This window comes from Manduca sexta, chromosome 15 (assembly GCF_014839805.1).
Source record: "Manduca sexta isolate Smith_Timp_Sample1 chromosome 15, JHU_Msex_v1.0, whole genome shotgun sequence".
Classification (NCBI taxonomy): domain Eukaryota; kingdom Metazoa; phylum Arthropoda; class Insecta; order Lepidoptera; family Sphingidae; genus Manduca; species Manduca sexta.
Window position 1 is genome coordinate 2,177,255 of NC_051129.1, and position 20,486 is coordinate 2,197,740.

Sequence of the window (20,486 nt, forward strand, 5' to 3'; positions counted from 1 at the left end):
TGTCATCATAATATTTGTGTTAGTTCAAATTTACGTATGAGTTTACCTAACACGTTGTTGTCAAATATGTTATCTTTGACGTGAAATTGACATTTGACGACATCATAAAAATACCGCTAAGTCAATGTTGCCGATGATTGGTGTACAGGGGTGCCCACAATACTTTTTAAAATCTATACATATTATATAAAACAAAAGTCCCCTTCTGACTGCCTGTATGTTACAGATTATCTCAATATCTATTTAACGGACTTTATTAAAAAATTTGGTATGGAGATAGTTTAAGACCCTAGGAAGGTTATACGCTACTTTCCATCGCGGGAAAATATAGGACTTTTATCGGAACACTACTTTTACCCGGGCGAAGACATGAACAAAAGTTAGTCTAATATAAAACGTATTTTTGCTCAATTCTTTAAGGTTTAATTTGACTTCCCAATACAAAATAGTTTGTAATTTTTCGGAATTAATTTATCTTTCTATTACCTTGTAGATCTAGTGGCAACATCCTTAGCTGTAAAACCGCTGAAATTAACTTTTATAGCTCTCATAATAAGGTTCAAGAACAATGCAATGCAGTATTTTATAACTCTAAAAATATGTGTAAAAAACTACCAAACAATACTTTGAAAACCATGCGTTACACGAAACTGTTTTTATTATTTCACAAAAGGCATAACACAGAACACACACAAACAACAATAATTATTATAAAGAATAAAGTTCTGAAGTTACACATTAAGGTGGTAGCTCAAGGTCCATTTTCATACATTTTGTTTCGGCTTTTAATCTGGGTAACTAAACAGAAATATTGGCAAGTAAAAAGAATTTAAATTCACGTCTAGTTAGTGATTGTTTCTCGCAGTTTAAAGAAAAAGCAAAAATATTAATAATCATGGAACATTTCGGCCTTTAAAATTTAATATGACAGAAATTTAAAGGCAAAATATCCATGATTGTGGTATTTTATTCTCAGCTGCATCATAGTTGATGCTTTCATATATAACTCCTAGCTAGACCAAGCATTCGCTTAAACCTGTACCTAATTGAAATCATACTACGGAAACGACTCTAAAACAATTAACAATATAAACATCTACTTATACTTAATTGAGTTATAAAAATATATCTTGCATGGAAACTAAATTGTACTAACTATAAAACCACTTACTTTTCGAATACTATTTAAAAACACAACAAAGAAACGTAGTTCCATGAAATCTAAATACTGCACTAATTATTAATTCCGTGAACTATCTGTACTGGGAAAGTACATATCAATCTTGCATAGTTGGCAGCCGAGCATCGCTTCGTACGTGGCAAATGACAGGTCATCGTAGAGTGCGGCGGAGTGACGAGCGACGAGTTCCGTTGGTTAATACGTCTGGCTTCGATGTTAGAAGATATTACATCGTGTTTATAATTCAGGCTTCTTAGAACTATTTTAAATTCTTAAACACTGCCGTCAAAGGCGCGTAAACTCAACCGAAACTTAATACACTAAACCAGCGGCCAGCAACACGCGGCCCGCGAACGTTCTACCCACGGCCCGTGATTTTTTTGTAACATTTAAATAAATTAATTAGCAAGAGTTAGCGCGTCTAAAGAACGCTGTTCTACCGTCAAATGAACAAACGAAAGACAGTCAGTCTGTAAATCAGTACGCATATCAGAAGAAAGATTCTTATAGTGTTAGATATGAACAATTATATGTATGTACATTGGGCATCTTAATATTATACGTGCGGCCCGCCTTTACTTAATTTTAGCCAACTTGTAGCCCTTGCCTACCAAAAGGTTGTCGACCGCTGCATTAAACAATTTAGTGAGTTGTATATTCATCAGGACCAAATTTGTGCTTCAATGGTTATTACCAATTAGTAATAAATTGTCTTTATATATCCGTGTGATAGGATTTCACAGCGTCCTTAGATATTAATACATAAAAACATTTACAGAAAATAGCTAATATGCGCATTAAAACGTGCAAACTACGATGTAAAAATGTTAAGTAATCATCGCACGAACGCAAAATTTTGTATGGCAATTTTCCCAGTATCTATATATTCTTAGAACTCTTTGACTGCAACCTGTACCCATGGTGGTATTATTACTTTTACTTACTATGTAGAACACAAAGCCTGAGACACTGACATGTTCAGTTTGAAAAACGTCATGGACACACACACACAGTGTTTTTTATTGGGGCATTGTAAGAATTAATATAGTATTGCCTCTAAACGGGTTATGTGCCACTCAATTTTTAACATGTACAAATTGTATGAAAGATACAAAATGACTTCCAAAGAATAAAACCTCGTAAACGATCTGTATTTTTATATCAATTTTGATACGAGAAACAATAAACTCGCGTATATTTCATAGAAACAAATAAATAAACGAAGTGAGCGCACTGAACAAGTAATATCTGGCGAAACTACGTCCCAATTTTATTGTGTCAAATAAAATGAGTAACGGTTGTGTCTGCTAACACAATAAAACGATGTTATTTAGTTTCATAAAAGACTTGATACTGCCTCGTCGAGCACGTGGGTAAAACAACTTGAAAAGGATATGTTCAAAAGCGATTTTATTTTTTCCAACGAAATGTCTAAGCAAAAAATTTATATAAATTTTGGATAGAATTCTTAAAAACGAACATATTGAAATAAATAATTTTATTTTAAAGACATCAAAGTCAAAATTCTAGTTGGTTACCTATTCCCACCTCTTTTGACGAATCAATGTAGTTATTTTTATGAGTTAAGTCTCCTATGATAATATAATTGTTTGTGTCGAATTCTGCGATTTCTGTAACTATTTCTTATAAACATTCAAACAGCTTCACAAACTTTCGGTTTTATAATAGTAAACATATTCTGATGAAATGGCAATAAAGATCAAAATCGCTCCTCATACCCAACGACACGGTCATTGCATGAACCCAATCAATGCTAGACGTCATTCCGAAATTCATTTTATGGCTGGTGGAAAATCGCTGGCGTTGTTTTAATTTTTATCGGCGCTCGTTACGCTCACTCACCTGTCATACTGCGCCCGAAAAGCTACTGTGTTAGGGCCGGCATATATGGCGGAATACAGCGCAAATATTTTTTTACTGTCAAACTATTATCGATATTGCCTTCATTGAAATAATACTCATAATTCATTTAGACAACAAAAATTGCATTGTTGTGTGTTAGTTGTGCTCAAAAGTCCTAATTGGGTCATTTTCGAGTCTTGATATTGTGCCGCTATACGTTCTGATATATCTACCTCATTAATCTTCATTAATATAAAACTTTTTTTTATGGGATCCACTGCAATTATCGTCATGTTACCTTGCTAATATGATAGCGATTCCCCAGCTTAGCAACCGCAGTGGCACACTGATGGAGAGTGGTGAAGGAAGACTTGGGAAAGAATGGGAACTTGCTACAATGGACGGAGGAAATGCTCACGGCCTTTTTTAAATTTTAATGTTTTATGCAATCAGGTTGTATATACACTGCATTATGTTCCTCGGGCAAGATAATTATCTACTCATGCATGGACGTCCATGCGCTTTGAAGACAGAACGAACAAGAACTGCCTCGGGAGACATTATACGCTATTGATTGTACCAGATATATGTTATTGGATAGCGACTTCCCTACCGTTCCATCCCGTACCTTGTTCTCACAAATCGCATTTCGGGATCAAACAGATCATATTCGGTAGGTAAGAAATGGTTATTGCTAATTTCATACTTTGTATTCCATAGGTAAAGCGTAGAAATACATTTTGACAAGCGCTATGAGAAATAACATCTCGTATAGTCATTATACCTTGACATTAGTAAAATCATCATCTGAATGACAACCTAAGCAAATTGAATTGATCGAAGTCACATTGTATTATATATATGTTATATACTTAGATTGAATTAAGACTTTGATGTTGTTGTAAATATGGTATATGTTCTTAGTAATTAAATAAAGTTAGTAAAAGATGTTATTGACATGAGTGTTTATTTCGGACTAAAGAGAAGTAACTATGGCAAACAAAATACAATTAGTTCTAAAAATAGAACATATAAAAATAATAAGTCACGACGAAGGTTACAATCTCCAACAGCCGCCCTTAATCGCAGTTGTGACAGAAACAAAACAAATAAAATAATTAAGTTTCTAAACCTAAGTTAACTACACATCGTTTGTGTGCTAGAGGTCCGAGGGCCTTCGTTAGTACATCAGCAGGCATATCGTTACTTTTATATATTCTAACTTAACAATATTATTAGATACCTTTTCCTAATAAAGTGAAACCTAGTATCTATATGCTTCGTCCTGCTGTGGTGTACAGGATTTCGAACAAGATTAATGGCACTTTGGCTGTCAGAAGCTAAGTTAACTGAACAAAGTATACCTGTTATCTCGTATATAAACCGACGTAAGTAACACGCTTCCTTCGTGGCAGACGCTAATGCCATATATTCTGACTCGGTCGAACTTAACGCAACAGTAGGTTGCTTCTTGGATTCCCATGATACTGGACCTCCACTTAACTTGTAAACATAACCGGTGTATGACCTTCTGTCGATTGGACAGTTTGCCCAGTCTGCGTCACAAAAAACCCTTTAAAGGTTCTCTATTCTTCCTGTAAACCAATGAATAGTTTAGGGTACCTTTTAGGTATTGCAGAATCCTTTTAGCAGCATTCCAGTGTTCTTTAGTAAAACACGTATTAAATTGACTTAAATAGCTCGTGGCGTAAGCGATGTCTGGTCGTGTGTTTACCGCTAGATACATGAGGCATCCTATTAAGTTTTGATAAGGATAAGACTCACCGACTTGACCATCCATTCTTTTTCCATATTCTTTTTAATGGAGTATCCACGGCCTTACAATCCTTCATATTAATTTTTTTAATATAGAAAGAATATAATTTCGCTGGTTCAACCTTATACTCTCGGAATCACTTTCAACTTGTAGTCCCAAATAACATTTCAGTATTCCGAGATCTTTTAATGAAAAATATTTCGACAAATCATTCTTGACAGTGTCAAATGTCAAATCAGAATTAAAGAAGACTATTATGTCATCAACAAAGATTCCTAATATTACAAGTTCTTTACCAAAAGTTTAGTATACACACAAGGTTCGGAAGGAGTTCCTATGTGAAACCTATTTTAGAAAGCGTTTCATTTAACTTTTTATTCCAAGCTCGCGGTGCCTGTTTAAGACCGTAAAGAGATTTCTTCAATAAACAAACTTTGTTTTCTTTACCCTTTTGAATAAAACCAAGAGGTTGCTCCATGAAAACTTCTTCTTCTAAATCTCCGTTAAGGAAAGCTGTATCGACATCTAAGTGCTTCATTCTCAACTTCATATCTGCAGCTATCGCAAACAACGTGCGGAGGGAAGAATGACGAATCACTGGTGCGAACGTCTCCTTGTAGTCTACACTTTCAACTTGATGAAAACCTTTGACGACGAGTCTCGCTTTATACTTGGTAATATTACCATAAGCATCCCTTTTAATTTTGTAAATCCATTTACATGGTATAACCTTTTGTTAGGTCTATCTACTAAATTCCATGTATGGAGTTTCCTTAAGGAACTATACTCATCAACCATAGCATGTTGCCACTTATCAGCATCATCGGCATGAGTAGCTTCGTAATATGTCGTAGGTTCATTAGAATCTACCATTGACGTATTGTAAGCTTTATAAAAATTTGTTGCTTTTCTATCTCTGGAAGGGTATCTGCGCTCAGGGTGCGATTCCTGTTCCAAATTCGCTGTCACTTCTTCCACACTAGGCAGCCTTAAGTCACTGAGAGACTCTCGCTCTTCCAGAGTCACTGACTCTTTTGCACTTTCTAGATTTACTGGTAAAGTTGCTTCATCCGCCGGGCTGATACTCTCATCACAGTCATAGAATTGACAGTCATGATCAAACTCAGACTCAATCTCTTTTTGCTCATCAAATAACAATATAGATTCTGACTGTGCCACAGATTGCTTCTGCTTTAGCGCTGTAAAGCAATTTTCAAAAAAGGTTGCATCTCTGGATATAATAACTTTTCGTGGGTTAGCAGGATCCCTAAAAATATAAGTGCCTGGATTTTCAGAATAACCGACGAAAATTGCTTCCTGTGCCTTGACATCTAATTTCTTCCTGTGACACGAAGGTATATGGACTAGAGCTCTACAACCAAATACTTTTAGATGGCTAAGATCACCTTTTCGTCCATACCATTTGTCATAAGGAATTTGTCCACCTAAGGCTCGATGAGGAGACCTATTCTTAAGGTAAATGGCAACTTGGAATGCATCTTCCCAGAATGCTTTCGGTAGTGAACTTTCAGCTAGCAACGTTCTTGCCTTTTCTGTAACCGAACGATGGGTGCGTTCCGCTACTCCAACTTGCTGAGGACTATAAGGCGTCGTTGTTTGATGTTCAATACCTTTTGAAGCAAGATAATCAACAAACTCTTTATTCACGAACTCCTTACCTCCATCAGTCCTAATTGCTTTAATTGTTTTATCTAACTGATTTTCAACAAAACATTGAAACACACAAAATATATCTTTGACTTCTGTTTTAGAAGAAATAAAATAAGCAAACACTTTTCGCGTATAATCGTCTACTATTGTCAACATATATCTATTTCCTTGAAAAGAAGTTGTAGACACCGGTCCCATCAAATCCATATGGATCAGTTCCAAAGGGAAGTAGCCCTATTAAACGCTAACCTTTTGAAAGGTTTTCTTGCTTGTTTACCTTCCACGCAAGCGATACAACTAGTTTTATCTACTCCTGTATACTTTATACCTACCTTGTGATTTTTCAGTTGGTTCATGCCTATACGACACAAATGTCCTAACCTCTTATGCCAAATTTGATAACTATCCTGACAGCCAGAGTGCACATCTTGTGTCAAAAAATTATCCGCCACATTCTCGGAAACATTTACAGTACCATCTAAAACGTACAGTCCACCAAAGGGCGATGCATGAGCAACAGATTCACCTGTAAAATTAAAAGTATCAGATTTATAAAAGTTACATCCATTTTTATCAAAAACACAAATAAAACCCTTTTCAACAGTTTTATATACAGATAACAAACTAGCTTTCAAATCTGGTATATAAGCAACATCACTAATATTGTTGACCACGTTCTCGGGCGTGTTTATTGAAATATTTCCAATTCCGCAGCACTTAATCTGTTCTCCATTTGCGACAGTAACAGTACCTTGATTCTGTATCGAGATATTCTGAAACCAGTCCCGTCTAGAAGTCATGTGTCTAGTACAACCTGAATCTACATAAATTATGTCCTTTCTTGGGTTTCCAGAAGTATTAAGAGTTGTAAATATCGTATCATTGGTATTTACCGCATTGCCTTTCTCCTTCTTGTTTCTCTGTGGACAGTCTGGTCTCTTATGTCCAGGTGTCTTGCACTCATAACAAACTATATTCTTCTTCATTGACTTAGGCTTCTTCTTCGCATGAAAAACAGAGTCTAATGACGTAGCCACATCTTTGGACATTTCATTAAGCAGTTTTGTTTTCACCAACTCTGTAGCCACGTCTACATTGCAATTTTCTAAAGCCATAATGAGAGGTTCATACCTTGGAGTTAGACCTCCCAAAAGTATTGCAGCAATAGACTTGTCCTCTATGACTACATCAATATCCGCAAGATCCTGTGCGGTTGACATAACTGCGTTAATATATAGTTCAATATTTTTGAACTCTGATAGACTCAACCTGTACAGTCTACGCTCCAAAAATAATCTTCGTCCTATTCCCTTATCTTCAAAGGCTTTTTGCAAACAAGTCCATGCCTCTCATCTTATATGGGTTATCGCTGCACCTTCTACTGATAAGCATATCTTTGCTAATGCCCTTGCGTCTTTGCGTACCTTTGTAGAGGCAGGGGTTGTGTCTCCATTTGGGTATCCACTAATTGTTTCCCATAAATCCTCATGGATAAGGTAATTTCGCATCTTGAACTTCCAAGTCGGATATCCATCTTTTATCCTCAAACAAGGAAATGGAAAAGATGTGATCGACGCAGGGGAATTTTTCATACTCGAAACATCTCCAGATTCATGTGACATTTTCAGACTATTACTATTTCCTAGTCACACAAAAAATATATACAACTTTATTTTACCAAATAACGTGAAAAAAAACTAAGAACTAAGCGTTCGTGCTGATAACGTGTTGTAAATATGGTATATGTTCTTAGTAATTAAATAAAGTTAGTAAAAAGATGTTATTGACATGAGTGTTTATTTCGGACTAAAGAGAAGTAACTATGGCAAACAAAATACAATTAGTTCTAAAAATAGAACATATAAAAAATAATAAGTCACGACGAAGGTTACAATCTCCAACAGATGTCAAGCACGTCTTCGGTACCTCAATATACAAAAAAATCTTTGTGCGACATCTCAAACCTGTTTCAACTTAATTAACACAAGATGGATTCAGAGACGTCTTCAAATGAAATGACTTCATTCAATCGTTCCACCTCGAAATTGCTTTCGTAATGTTGTAATAAAAATCGGTGCTGGTCTAAATAAAATTAAGATTGAATTCCCTTTAATTGTTAAACGTCTGCACACCCCTCCATTTACCATCAGGTGCAGATTCATCGTGCTCCACTTATAAAAAAAATCAGAACTTCACGCCTTCTATATCCAAAAGATATCAAAGGAGATCTTCTGATCCATCTTGCTGATGGGCCAAGAAGGTTCTGGAGTGGAGGCCACAGACTGGCAAGTGCAGCGTCGGACGTCCACCCACGAGGTGGCCAAATGACCTCATAAGTATCAGGAGGTCGCTGGATGCCGGCCGCTTACAATACGTCAATCTGGAAATCTTTGGGGGAGCCCCATGTTCAACAGTGGACATCTTGCGGCCGATGATGATGATCTCCAAAAGTAGATATAGACGCAACTGACAACCTATACTTTACATTTGCCAAATTGATATCTATCATTAATCTACCGTAATTTGGAATCACAAAGCACTCCATACACCTTAATATATGATTTAATCCAATCACACTCAGTTATTGTGTGCAATATACATAACTAGTTGGTTACAGTTATTGTGGGACGTATTTTTTTAAACCCTAATTCTATTAATTCTGCTGAATGTGGTGTACAATAAAGTGTTTTTCATTTCATTACAATATCCTTCAAACAGGAATACAATATACTAGTATACAATGTACTGATAGTACTTGATGCTTAGCGGCAGAAATAGACATTGCTATGGTAGCTTCCCAGTCAGATTACAGCATAAGACCTACCAGCTAGTATATTAATTATTATCTGTACAATTATAATGCTGAGATCCATTAGCTCAGAGTGCTTCATTGGACAGAGGTAATACCGTGTGATAAATTCATAATATCATGCAGTAGTCGAGTGCATGCAATACCTTAGAATGATGTAGCAAAGGTATTATCATAGTATTATGATTTAAAAACTTAAATATTACATAATTTATAGTTTGGTGAAGATTTATCAAAAATAAAACACTTATAAATGTCTAATACAAATTTACCTTACAATACAATATTAATTTGAATACCACGATAAAAAATTCATAAGCATAATATGTATGGCATTAAAAGTGTTAAATATATGATATATAATTCGAAAAGAGGGCTTGAGAAACACTAGAAACAGTTTTAATTGGAGCATCCATATTAATGGGTCACTTGAAATAATGAAATGCAATAACCAAAAGAATTAATGAATTCGTTAACGAAATTGTTTATTGATTTATTCTGATATTGTTTAAATTAACATATTTTGCATTTAGTATATTTATTTAGTTTTCAATATTTCTTTAATACAATGCCTCGATGGCGTAGTTGTATTGCAAGTCCGGTACAATAGCGCTCTGAGGTCCTGGGTTCGAATCCCGGGTCGGGCAAAATGAAATTTTGGGTTTTTTCTGCTCAGTATCAGCCCGGAGTCTGGAATTTGTGCCCGATATGGCGATAGGCTCGCCCCCTATCACATCATGGGACGGAACATATTTGGCGAAAAGTGGGTGCCCTAGTTGCGCCTCTGCATACCCCTTCGGGGATAAATGCGTGATGTTATGTATGTTTAATACAATGCTATCTGTATTGCTATTTGAGTTTTAACTCGCATCTCCGGATTGGTAGAATCACACACCCTCAAAATCCCTATAGAGCTTCTCAGGTATGCAGGTTTCCTCACGATATTTTCCTTCACCGTTAAAGCAAGCGATAATTCACAAAGAATACACACATAATTAAGAAAAGTCAGAGGTGTGTGCTTGGGATTCGAACTTGCGGATATACCCGGTCCGTGACCTTAATATAATATTATTCTCAATAATTACGTAATTTTCTATTAATGAAAATAATGTATCAGATTTAACAAACTCTAAAACATTAACCTCTTCATTTATCACCAAGTATTTAAGAAAATGATCAACTCAATCCATCTTTCGACACATCCATTTCAGATTCCAAAGATCCATCACACAAGATATTTCAATACAAACTGCAATTAAATATTTAATCCATCAATAAGAGAGGAGAATGTGTCACTATGCTATAGAATACCGGAACTGATAATAGTGCCAAATTCCTCGCGTGCCGGCGACGCCCGTGTATAGCGGTCATTGCGGTTGGCACGGGCGGGGGGAAAGGGGCCTTGTTCAAAGAGTTGGCATTAAGGGTTGCTTTCAATTTCAATTTATTACAATTTTGCACCTGGTATGGTATGGTATTTACGAGGCGGTCTTTCCATTCATAATTTAAGATGTAGTTAATTATTTACCCCCTTATTCATAGACGTTTTTTATCGAACGACCGAGTAAGGCTGTGATAACAAGTCTGTTTCTCAGTGCTGACGGCATGGCAGTCTTCGCAGTGCGTAGACGTAGGGACGTTGTGATTGGCTAATATTGAAATACAACAATAATGACTAATCACAACGGCCCTATGTCTATTTCTCAGTGCCATTGGGCACTGAGAAACAGACTTGTTATCACAGCTTTACTCCGTCCTTAGATAAAAAACGTTTATGAATAAGGGGGTTTTAATCCTACTAATATTATAAATGCGAAAGTTTGTGAGGATGGATGTATGGATATATTTATGTATGGATATATGTATGTTTGTTCCTCTTTCACGAAAAAACTACTGAACGGGTTTCGATGAAACTTTGCAGTGATATTGGTTATACATCGGAATAACGCATAGCCTATAATTTAGAATGATTTTGTGTAATTTGATCGTAATATAACGATACATATAAAGTAAGTCGGAAAAACAATATCCCGGAAAACACATTCACGCGGGCGAAGACGCGAGCAAAAGCTAGTTACTAATATTTAAATGTTGATGATTATAATTATTGTATTTTGAACGATGGGTGATATTTTAAATATGTACTTATGATTTAATGCACCATAATTATTGTTAACAAAAAGGTGTTACATGTTGAGCGTGGACGCTGTCAGAGAAACTATATTGCTTATTATAATGGTGAAGAGGAATGGACTGCAGAGATAAAAGTCCGCAGTTTAAACCCCGGAGCGCACCCCTGACTTTTTTAAAGTTATGCGTGTTTTTGTTTTGTGAATTATCGCTTCTTTTAACGGTGAAGAAGAACATCGTGAAGAAACCTGTATACCTGAGACGCTTTCTATAATAATTTTGAAGATAGGTTAATTCTGCCAATCCGCACTGGGCCAGTGTGGTGGCTAAGTCCTAATTCTTCTGATTAGTAGAGGAGGTCCGTGCTCAGCGCATGTTTATAATGTTTATAATATATTATTTAATATAATACAAATACGTGGTTACACACCACAAGGGTTCGTTCCAAAGTTTGCTGAATGGAGACTATTCGAAACTTTTGGATGCATTGTGGGTTTAGAGGAAAAACAATAGCGAATGGAGAATCTCAGCGGAGGGAAGGAGCATTTGTTACACATTTAACACTATGTAATCCTAATACAGACCAATATTATTTTTTTAATACGAGCACGGCCAAGTGACCCGACTGCACCTGATTTTAAGTAGAGTGGGATCCAAAAGAATATCGACTGATGAGTGATGATTACCCCTCGACAGCCAACATAATTATGCCGGCCTGTTAGAACCGAATATACACATGCTGATCCCGGAACGCGACACACCAACTTCGAGCACTATGGCGGGTTTTACACCTTGTGTACCGTGTTCGCTATCAGAGTGGATACAAATATCAATACCAACAATTTGCTGCTCCAAAGTTATAAACAGTTTACATAATTCTCGCTAGTTCAATGGCTTCTTATTCCTAGAAATCTCACGTGTTTGGAGAGGTAGTGCCAACTGGAAACTCGACATTGATGGATGCCGCCACCGTTCCTACAAGTCACTTTCCAAATTTTTCATACTGTCAAATACTCATTGTTTTGCCAACAATGAGATATTGTTTGTAATTATGCCAAAATGTGAAAAGTTTTGAAATGTCGCGTCATAGTACTCGTTGTTCGTCCGATGTGGGAATTTTGGCGAAATTATCAAATTTTACATTTTGATTTTATTTCTTGGCGCGAGAAAATTATATAATACTAAGTTTTTGCTACGACTCCGCCCGGGTGAAAAGTTTTTCCGGGATAAAATGTAGCTTTTAATCCTCAGGAGTAGTGTAGCTTCCTATTTGTGAAAAAAAATCTAAATTGGTTTGATGGTTCTTGAGATTAACGCATTCAAACCAAAAAACAACTCTGTAGCTATATAGATTAAAAGATAAAGGCAATATATATAAGTTCTAGTTACATTATTTTTTATCCATGGTGTAAAATAAAGTGTAATAAAATAAAATAAAAATAAAATAAGTAAACAAATGAAAAACCAAGTATCTGTATATATAGCCCGCAAACGTGTTGCTTACTACGTACGCGTTGATATTAACTGAGCTCCACTACCAGACAGAAAAACATAGGGATTAAAGAAGCCGAGGGACTGTCACTCACCTTACAAAACGCAAGGTACTATTAAAATTTAATTCACTGTCTTCCCTCCATACCTAGAGCGCGATATTAAGTGCCCTGCCTATACCACTATAAAGCGTGATATTTATATACACATCAATAGGATCGTGTTAGCCCGTCCATACGGTGTCCGCATGTTTTCACATAACGAATAAAATTTCAACATAAATTGAGAATTTCTTTGAGTGCTCTCCTAAAATGAGCTGGAATTTAAGCCAGCGGTTTAAGTATCAACTCCGCTCAGTAAAATTTGGACATGAGGTTATTAAAACACGACAGGGAGTTATTTCTATCTCTGCTTCGTTTTTTTGGGCTTCTATACCTTGAAGAGCATTTATGCCGCTCTAATAACAATTTACAAGCTCACACAAAGGTTAAACAATTAACCTCAAATCGCATTAATAAAAAGAAAACACACAATTTTTACAATACAGTTTCAGATACTCTCAATTAATGCTGATATATATAAAACCACTCGAAGTTATTGAAGCTAAGCTACCATTAGGACCAAGTCACGAAAACAGGCTACGCAACGAGCGGCACGCCGGCATACCGTACTGCTCTGTCAGACATCATTCTGTCTTGTTCCCTCATTCCAGCTGAAGGCCAGGCCTTAAAACATTACGGCTATTGGCACGGCAGCACTATGAACACTGCTCTGTCAGGCTCACAAAGCCGCTTGAACGGCGACTTCCAGTCCTCAGTTGACAGAAGTTTCTTGACTAAGTTAAAGCATCGACACAATGCAGGTGTTAATTAATTTCCTTTAACTTACCAAGCGTATATCGGCGCTTTAATGTCCGCCCTACGCCACAAACAATAAGGATTATTTGAAATGCTGATCATAATGAGAACATAAATTATTTCGTTAATTTAGGCTTCAATTAACCTAGTTTATTGCAATCCACTTGATTAGCCTGACTTAAGTTACACTTATGCCTATCCCTTGTGGTGGAAATCGTAAGAATTTTTCAAAAGATCAGTGCCTCATACATTATTTTATTATAATCGTGATGAAATCGACGAAATAATCCCAACACCGTGCATACCTCAATATTAATGAATGATGACGTAATACATTTTGTTTTCAGACACAGACAGCACCGAACAGAAGGTATCCATCATGCTGAATGGTGAAGAATCAGAATTGTACTTCGTCAACTGCACCAGCACAAAGGTAATCTTTGTCATAATTAATAATTTTACTTATTATTTTTAACCTTAAACATTAATTACACAGTGATCATTGTTCGAAATCATAAAAATAATTACTGAACTGAATGACGAGTCCTGAAATTCAGGCTTAAAACCACGTATTACTAGTAATTACATTCATGCATCGATATATATGTACTACGTACTAGATTCAGCGTTCCGAACATTTACTATGTTCAACTGATTTGAACTGCAATCCATTCACACTGACTTTAGTATGGTCAATATTAACAGGGTTGTGTATGGAGTGGCGCTCATGATATAAGTACTCGATTCTAAGTGTAAACCTGGATTTGAATAAAAAATATAAATCAAATAAGTAAAATTATTTGTTGTTCAAATATATAAATAGGTTATAACAGTGACGTTTTGGTCAACATTTAAGTTCAGATTTTGAACAAATAGTTTATATGACCGTTCGTGTCTATAGAATATACGTCAATGCATTCATGTTATTAATTGTGAGTATATTTCTAGGAAGAAATCGAGCGATCCGAGCCGCCAGACGCGTTCGTAGTGATCTACTCTGTGGTAGATAAGGCGTCGTTCCAGAAGGCGGAGCAGGAACTAGCGCGGCTGCTGGACTGCGACATGCTGCGCGCCAGGCCTGCGCTGCTCGTCGGCAACAAGATCGACCTGGCCAGAAGTAGAGCTGTCTCCACGCAAGGTAATTTTAATGTATAAATACGAAAGTAAATGTCTAAAGCAGCAGGTCAAGGGTACCCTTAACCGGCGAAAATTTATTATTTAATATATAAATTCGAAAATAACTTTCGAAAAGGACAGGTCTACCCTTAACCGGTGAAAATGTATGAAAAGAACCTATGAATGTGGAAGACGCAAAGTTGTGTCAAGATCAAACATATTTGCTTATGTGTATTTGTTTGTCTCTTACGCTTTCATGGTTAAACTACTGAACCGCTTATGATGAAATTTGATAAAAAGAATTTTTTCAGAGAAAAAAAATTAGGACATTTTTTTTTATATTTGACAGGAACTGAAGGGCTGGCCAGTACAGTCTTTATATGGGGTAAACATAATCGTTGTAGTTCTCTAATTTGCAATATTTCAGAACGAATTATTTAAAGCATAAATAAATTAAATTGTAAAAGGAAACAAGTCAAATACTTTAAAACCAACAACACGAACTAAAATAGCAATACAAAAAAGTAGAAGTTTGGAATGAAAATACCGAACCGCTAAAACAGCATTGGCCTCAGGTATCCGGAATTCGAGATTTCCCGTTTGACGCGGTTCGGTTTTTGCCATCACTACCGAACTACCGGGACGGAAGTCCGGAAAAGAACTTGCGGCTAGACTGCAGCGAAATAACATTATTTCTTCTTTGTTACGTATTTTTAAAGGAAGAGGAGAAGGTTTGCCTATGTTATTGTTAAAACGGTTACTGTTTGAAAGCATTTTTAAAGTTAAGTTTTCTACTTTATAGAGTTCCTATATAGAGCTAAAGAGTTCTTCAGGAGGCGGTAATAGGAACTATTGTTTCTTTTTATTGCAATTAAATGAAATATTCTGTAATCATTTTATATCAATTAAGACAATTACAACAATAGAATTGTCACCTTCGAATGCTAAGCTGCTTTTTTAATCTAGCCAACGAATAAGAAGGCCCTAGCAAATTAAAATAAATTATAAAATTCCACTATTATTACTTACAGTGAACGATAGCGTAATTACAAATAGAACAGTCTGCTGAGACGATTGTACGCAGGTTCAAAACTCAATTCACATACCTCAGACTTATCGAAGTGATGTGCGTATTTTTTAACAATTACGTTTCATTTTAATGGTGAAAGAAAGCATGAGAGGAAACCGAATGCCCAAGAAGCTCAAAAACTAATTTCGATTTCGGGTATTTAAAGTCAGCCAAAACCACTTGGCCAGCGTAGTGTACTAAGGCCTTAACGCTCTCAGTAGTAGAAGAGACCCGTGGTCACCAGGAGACAGTATTTACTATTTATTCGGTAACGAAAAATTTATTATATGAAGTACCTACCTAACTTTCAAATTATAATCTCGATGAAAAAACATAATTTGCAAGTTCACTAGTTGCGTCTCTGTTTAACATTAATAAAATTCGCTTAAACAGATTTACAACAACCAAAGACAAATTATCTACAAGTTACTAGGGAACAAACTCCCGTCCCTTCCCACTTAATACAATCTTACGAGATAAAGTCATCAAGGAAGCCCAAAAAAGGCTCCGAAGCTAATGGAATTACAGGGGCTTACGAAATTATTTTCTGATTACTCCGCCCAGCTGATGAATCACGGGTAAGCTGAGGCTGTAAGTTGTCTTTATGAGGTTTTTAAGGGGTTAGACTATCTAGCTCTTACCATGGAACTCCTGATAGCCAGAATCGGCAGCTCGCATAATAACATCAAGCCATGAATCGTAGCGAATCTTGACACAAATTTTTACCCATTAATTCCACACCAACTTCAATTATTCGCCGTTAGTCTAAATGAGACATTATATAAGTACACATTGTGCATTTGGCAACAACATATCTTAATGTACCTATAGCCACTTTATTTTTTCAATATTTTTGACAATTAATGCTTTATCTACAGTATATAAGTTACATTATATATCAGTGTGGTGCCAATATGACTTCCCAAGGCTACAATCTAGGTCACTCAACCCCCATAGCTACAGCGTATATTCAAGATTGATAAGACGTCGCTTGATTCCACTTATTATCCGGCATTACGGAAGATTGCGGTCAAAATAGATTTCCCGCGAGGCGGAGGATGTTTCGTTCATGTCGTCGATATTTTTGTGTATATAACTTTAGATATATTGTAAGCATTTACTTTTTATAGTATTTTTAATATTTGTTTTAAGAGGAAATTGTGTACGCTGGTGGAGGACTTAATGTTATTTTAAAATATGAAATAGCTTTACTGTGCGGTTCTGCTTGGTGAAACACATTGTCTGCAATAAAAATGCCGCCGACCACTATTACGGAATAAAAATTATATTATGCTCGTGCAAGGTGTCACTTGCAAAAATTCATCCAATATCCAATTTAATTAAGCGGTTCATACGTCAGGTTAAAGATACAAAATATCTTCACAAACTATCACAATTATAAAAAACGTGTTATTTCCTAGCACATAAAGCCGTTCGTGCTGCGCCTGATCTCTCTCCGGTCATGTCGGATTGCCGTCTCACCGAACTATGAAAGTGAAGGAACAGAAAGTGCACCTGTGTATTGCGCAAACACTTATGCACTATAATATATCCTGCGTATCTGGCTGATCGCCGTTGAGATTGGCCGCCGTGATCGAAATTCTAGGCTACGAGGGATTCATTTCCTAAAACCATCCTTACTATTTATAAAGCTTCTTTTAAAATAAAATTCTTGTCCACAGACGGCAAATGTCTGGCCTGTACATACAAAGCGAAATTCATCGAGGTGTCAGTCGGCATCAACCACAACGTAGACGAGCTCCTTGTAGGCATCCTCAACCAGATCAGGCTGAAGAAGCAACAGTATTCTGCCGACGGCGGCAGGGAGTCTTCCCCTGCCCACTGGTACAAGTCCAGGGGCGTCGTCAGGGCAAGTATGAAAGCGCGGCAAATGTTCACCTGGATCTTCGGTAAAGAGGATTCCAAATTCAAAAACTGTGAAAATTTACACGTCCTGTGAGTGGAGAATGACGGACCCGTGTTCGTCTAAACGGAATATGTACTATTGTGATGAGTGAAACGGAACGTGGCTGTATGTGTTAGTTTAAGTTTGCGGGCAACACTGTTTTGTAATTTACGGGATTTGCGTAGTCTTGTTTTGTTATTTTTAAAGATTTACTTATGTATCCCTGCAAAAAAAATCCTTAAAAGATGAAATATTTGTGTAATAGTTTCTCAAACAACTAGTATAAAAATTGAAGAATGTTTATAACAGAACGAACACACTTAGCTTCCTTTGCCTATTATGAGAAAAGCTTCACAAAATATTTAAATATTTATACACACCGCACGATACCAAATTAAACTTTAATATAATAAAATAAAAACAAATTACACAAATTCCCGCCAAAACACCAACCGACACAAACAGTGTTGCAAACAATAAACGCCAACTGTATGGTATTTATATTAATGTGCCAATTTTTGAGAGAATTTAATATATTTAGATAGTTTTGTTTAAGTTAATTAAATGTATACGTAAGGTATATCAGTATTGTCCCTAATGGTGCGAGTAGAGGTTCGTTATAAGTTCATGAAGGTCGATAGAAATCAAATAAGTACTTAGCGATCTTGGACATCATTAATAAAAATATCTTAGAAGAAAAATTTCACTTCTCGTTTTAATTGAGCCTTAGTAAAGTGACAGGTATTGCAACGTAAATCTTGAAGTCATTTTGAGACTTTCAAAAATAAGTGAAATAACAACATAATCTTCAAAACCAAAAAACCCAACTACTACATCAAAAGTACCCAATAATTGTAATGTTGTCCTATGAATACGTTAATGCTTGGCAACAAAAATACATCCATGATAGGTATCCATCGATCCTGCTAAATATCTACGCAAACTAGTGTTTGATTTTTATCGACACTTTATCGAAATCGATAAACGTTCGAGCACCAACGTTGTCGAGAATATCAGCAATATTTATAAGTGATACTTATCTTTTAGATTTACGATATGTTAACATTATTGGACCACGAACGCATATAGTACCTGTAGAGTAACATTGTAATATATATCAATAATTTATCGCTGTAATTGAATTATGAATTACAATCGTCGTAGGGGCGAAAGATCTATTTTGATATTCCCAAACCATAGGGATTTAATAATAAAGATTAGCTAGTTAGTTACCTTATTCATAAACGTTGTTAAAATATGATTAAATAACTATTTTGTTACCATAAGTACGAGATTTAATATAAAAGGAATACTATAAATCATTATTATGAATGTAACGTTTATTTTCGAGGCCTTTGATCTTAAAATCGCTTATTTATAATTATGTAGTTATTAACTTTATTTAGGATATTTTTTATATGTTACTAACTTGACTTACGTCTGTATTTAAAGAAGTTTTAGGGAAATGTAGGAAGGTGCTAATTTAAAATCTAAAGTTTAGTTACAGCGATAAAATGTAGTTTATTTAATAAATCCTTCTGGGTCCATAATATTCCTTCCATCCCAAATAACCTATCTATTATAATGTTTATGGTATTAAGAATTAGACGGCTTTTACATTAGAGGCATGCTCTTCAGTTTGAAAATAACATTAGCTTGCAGAAATCAACAAATCGTAGAAACCATTTTGCAAGAAACAGTAAACTTACATAATCAATATAGAGGTTTATAATCTTGAAACTTCTCGGTTCTAATGTAAAGGTCGTTTAAAATAAAGCCTATAATGCACAAAGGCACAATATATAATATCCTGCATCTAACTTCAGACTACCCCCTGTTCGTAATGGAATTGTAACGGATTTCCGATTCTGATTCCGGGCCTCTATAATTACGTTTTTCGCTGGTCATTTGATTTCCAATTCCGATTCCGGGCCTCTATAATTACATTTTCTGCTGGTAATTTTTTGATATTCTGTGTCTCAACGACACACAATATTTCTATAATGAATTGTCATATTTTAATGTATTTTAGTGCCTTCTGCATCCAATCGTGTCTACCACTTTGTTAATTTCAACTCCGATTCTAGTACCAATTCCGATTCAGACATCCGTAACACTTCTAAAAATATGTAAATAATCCCAAAACGCTTGTAATCTAAATGATATCGATTTTATTTATGTAAGTGATAATGTACATATAAAAAAGCGAATGCACTTAAGGATTTGATGTCGTAAATAAACTGTAGTTAATATTTTACTCTTAACTTATATTACTTAAATTTTATAAACATTTCGAAATTTTACATCTCTATAAAATTAGTTTAATTACTGTTTTTTCAATATTACTTCCATTTTACCTTAAAAAATCATATATTGAAATATGAAGCGAATATTTTGCTTAATAAATTTATAATTAAACTATTACAACAATATAAGGTTAAAAACTGTGTAAAACAAATTAAAATGTGTTTTTATAATATTCATAATATTGTAATAATACATTTATTTAAAACTAGTTACCACATTTATGCCTTAGTTCAAATACAGCTCCATAATGATCTAGAATATTGAACATTTGTGTTAAACATTTTAGAAATCCCATAACCGTGGTTCTAAG

At 35.4% G+C, this 20,486-nt stretch overlaps 2 protein-coding genes across 2 annotated transcripts in view; both read left to right on the plus strand.

The window, feature by feature from the left end:
• Nucleotides 1-14,129: 14,129 nt before the first annotated feature.
• LOC119189390 (GTP-binding protein GEM-like) lies at nucleotides 14,130-19,326 on the plus strand. The gene is made up of 3 exons (XM_037438870.1): nucleotides 14,130-14,211; nucleotides 14,727-14,916; nucleotides 17,646-19,326. The coding sequence occupies exons 1-3, from the start codon at nucleotides 14,158-14,160 to the stop codon at nucleotides 17,921-17,923; spliced, it is 522 nt and encodes a 173-aa protein (XP_037294767.1). The 5' UTR covers nucleotides 14,130-14,157; the 3' UTR covers nucleotides 17,924-19,326.
• LOC115454994 (beta-1,3-glucan-binding protein) overlaps nucleotides 18,467-20,486 on the plus strand; it is a 10,025-nt gene continuing 8,005 nt past the window's right edge. Inside the window, 1 exon segment of the mRNA XM_037438961.1 lies at nucleotides 18,467-18,521. Coding sequence (XP_037294858.1) covers nucleotides 18,467-18,521 — 55 coding nt within the window.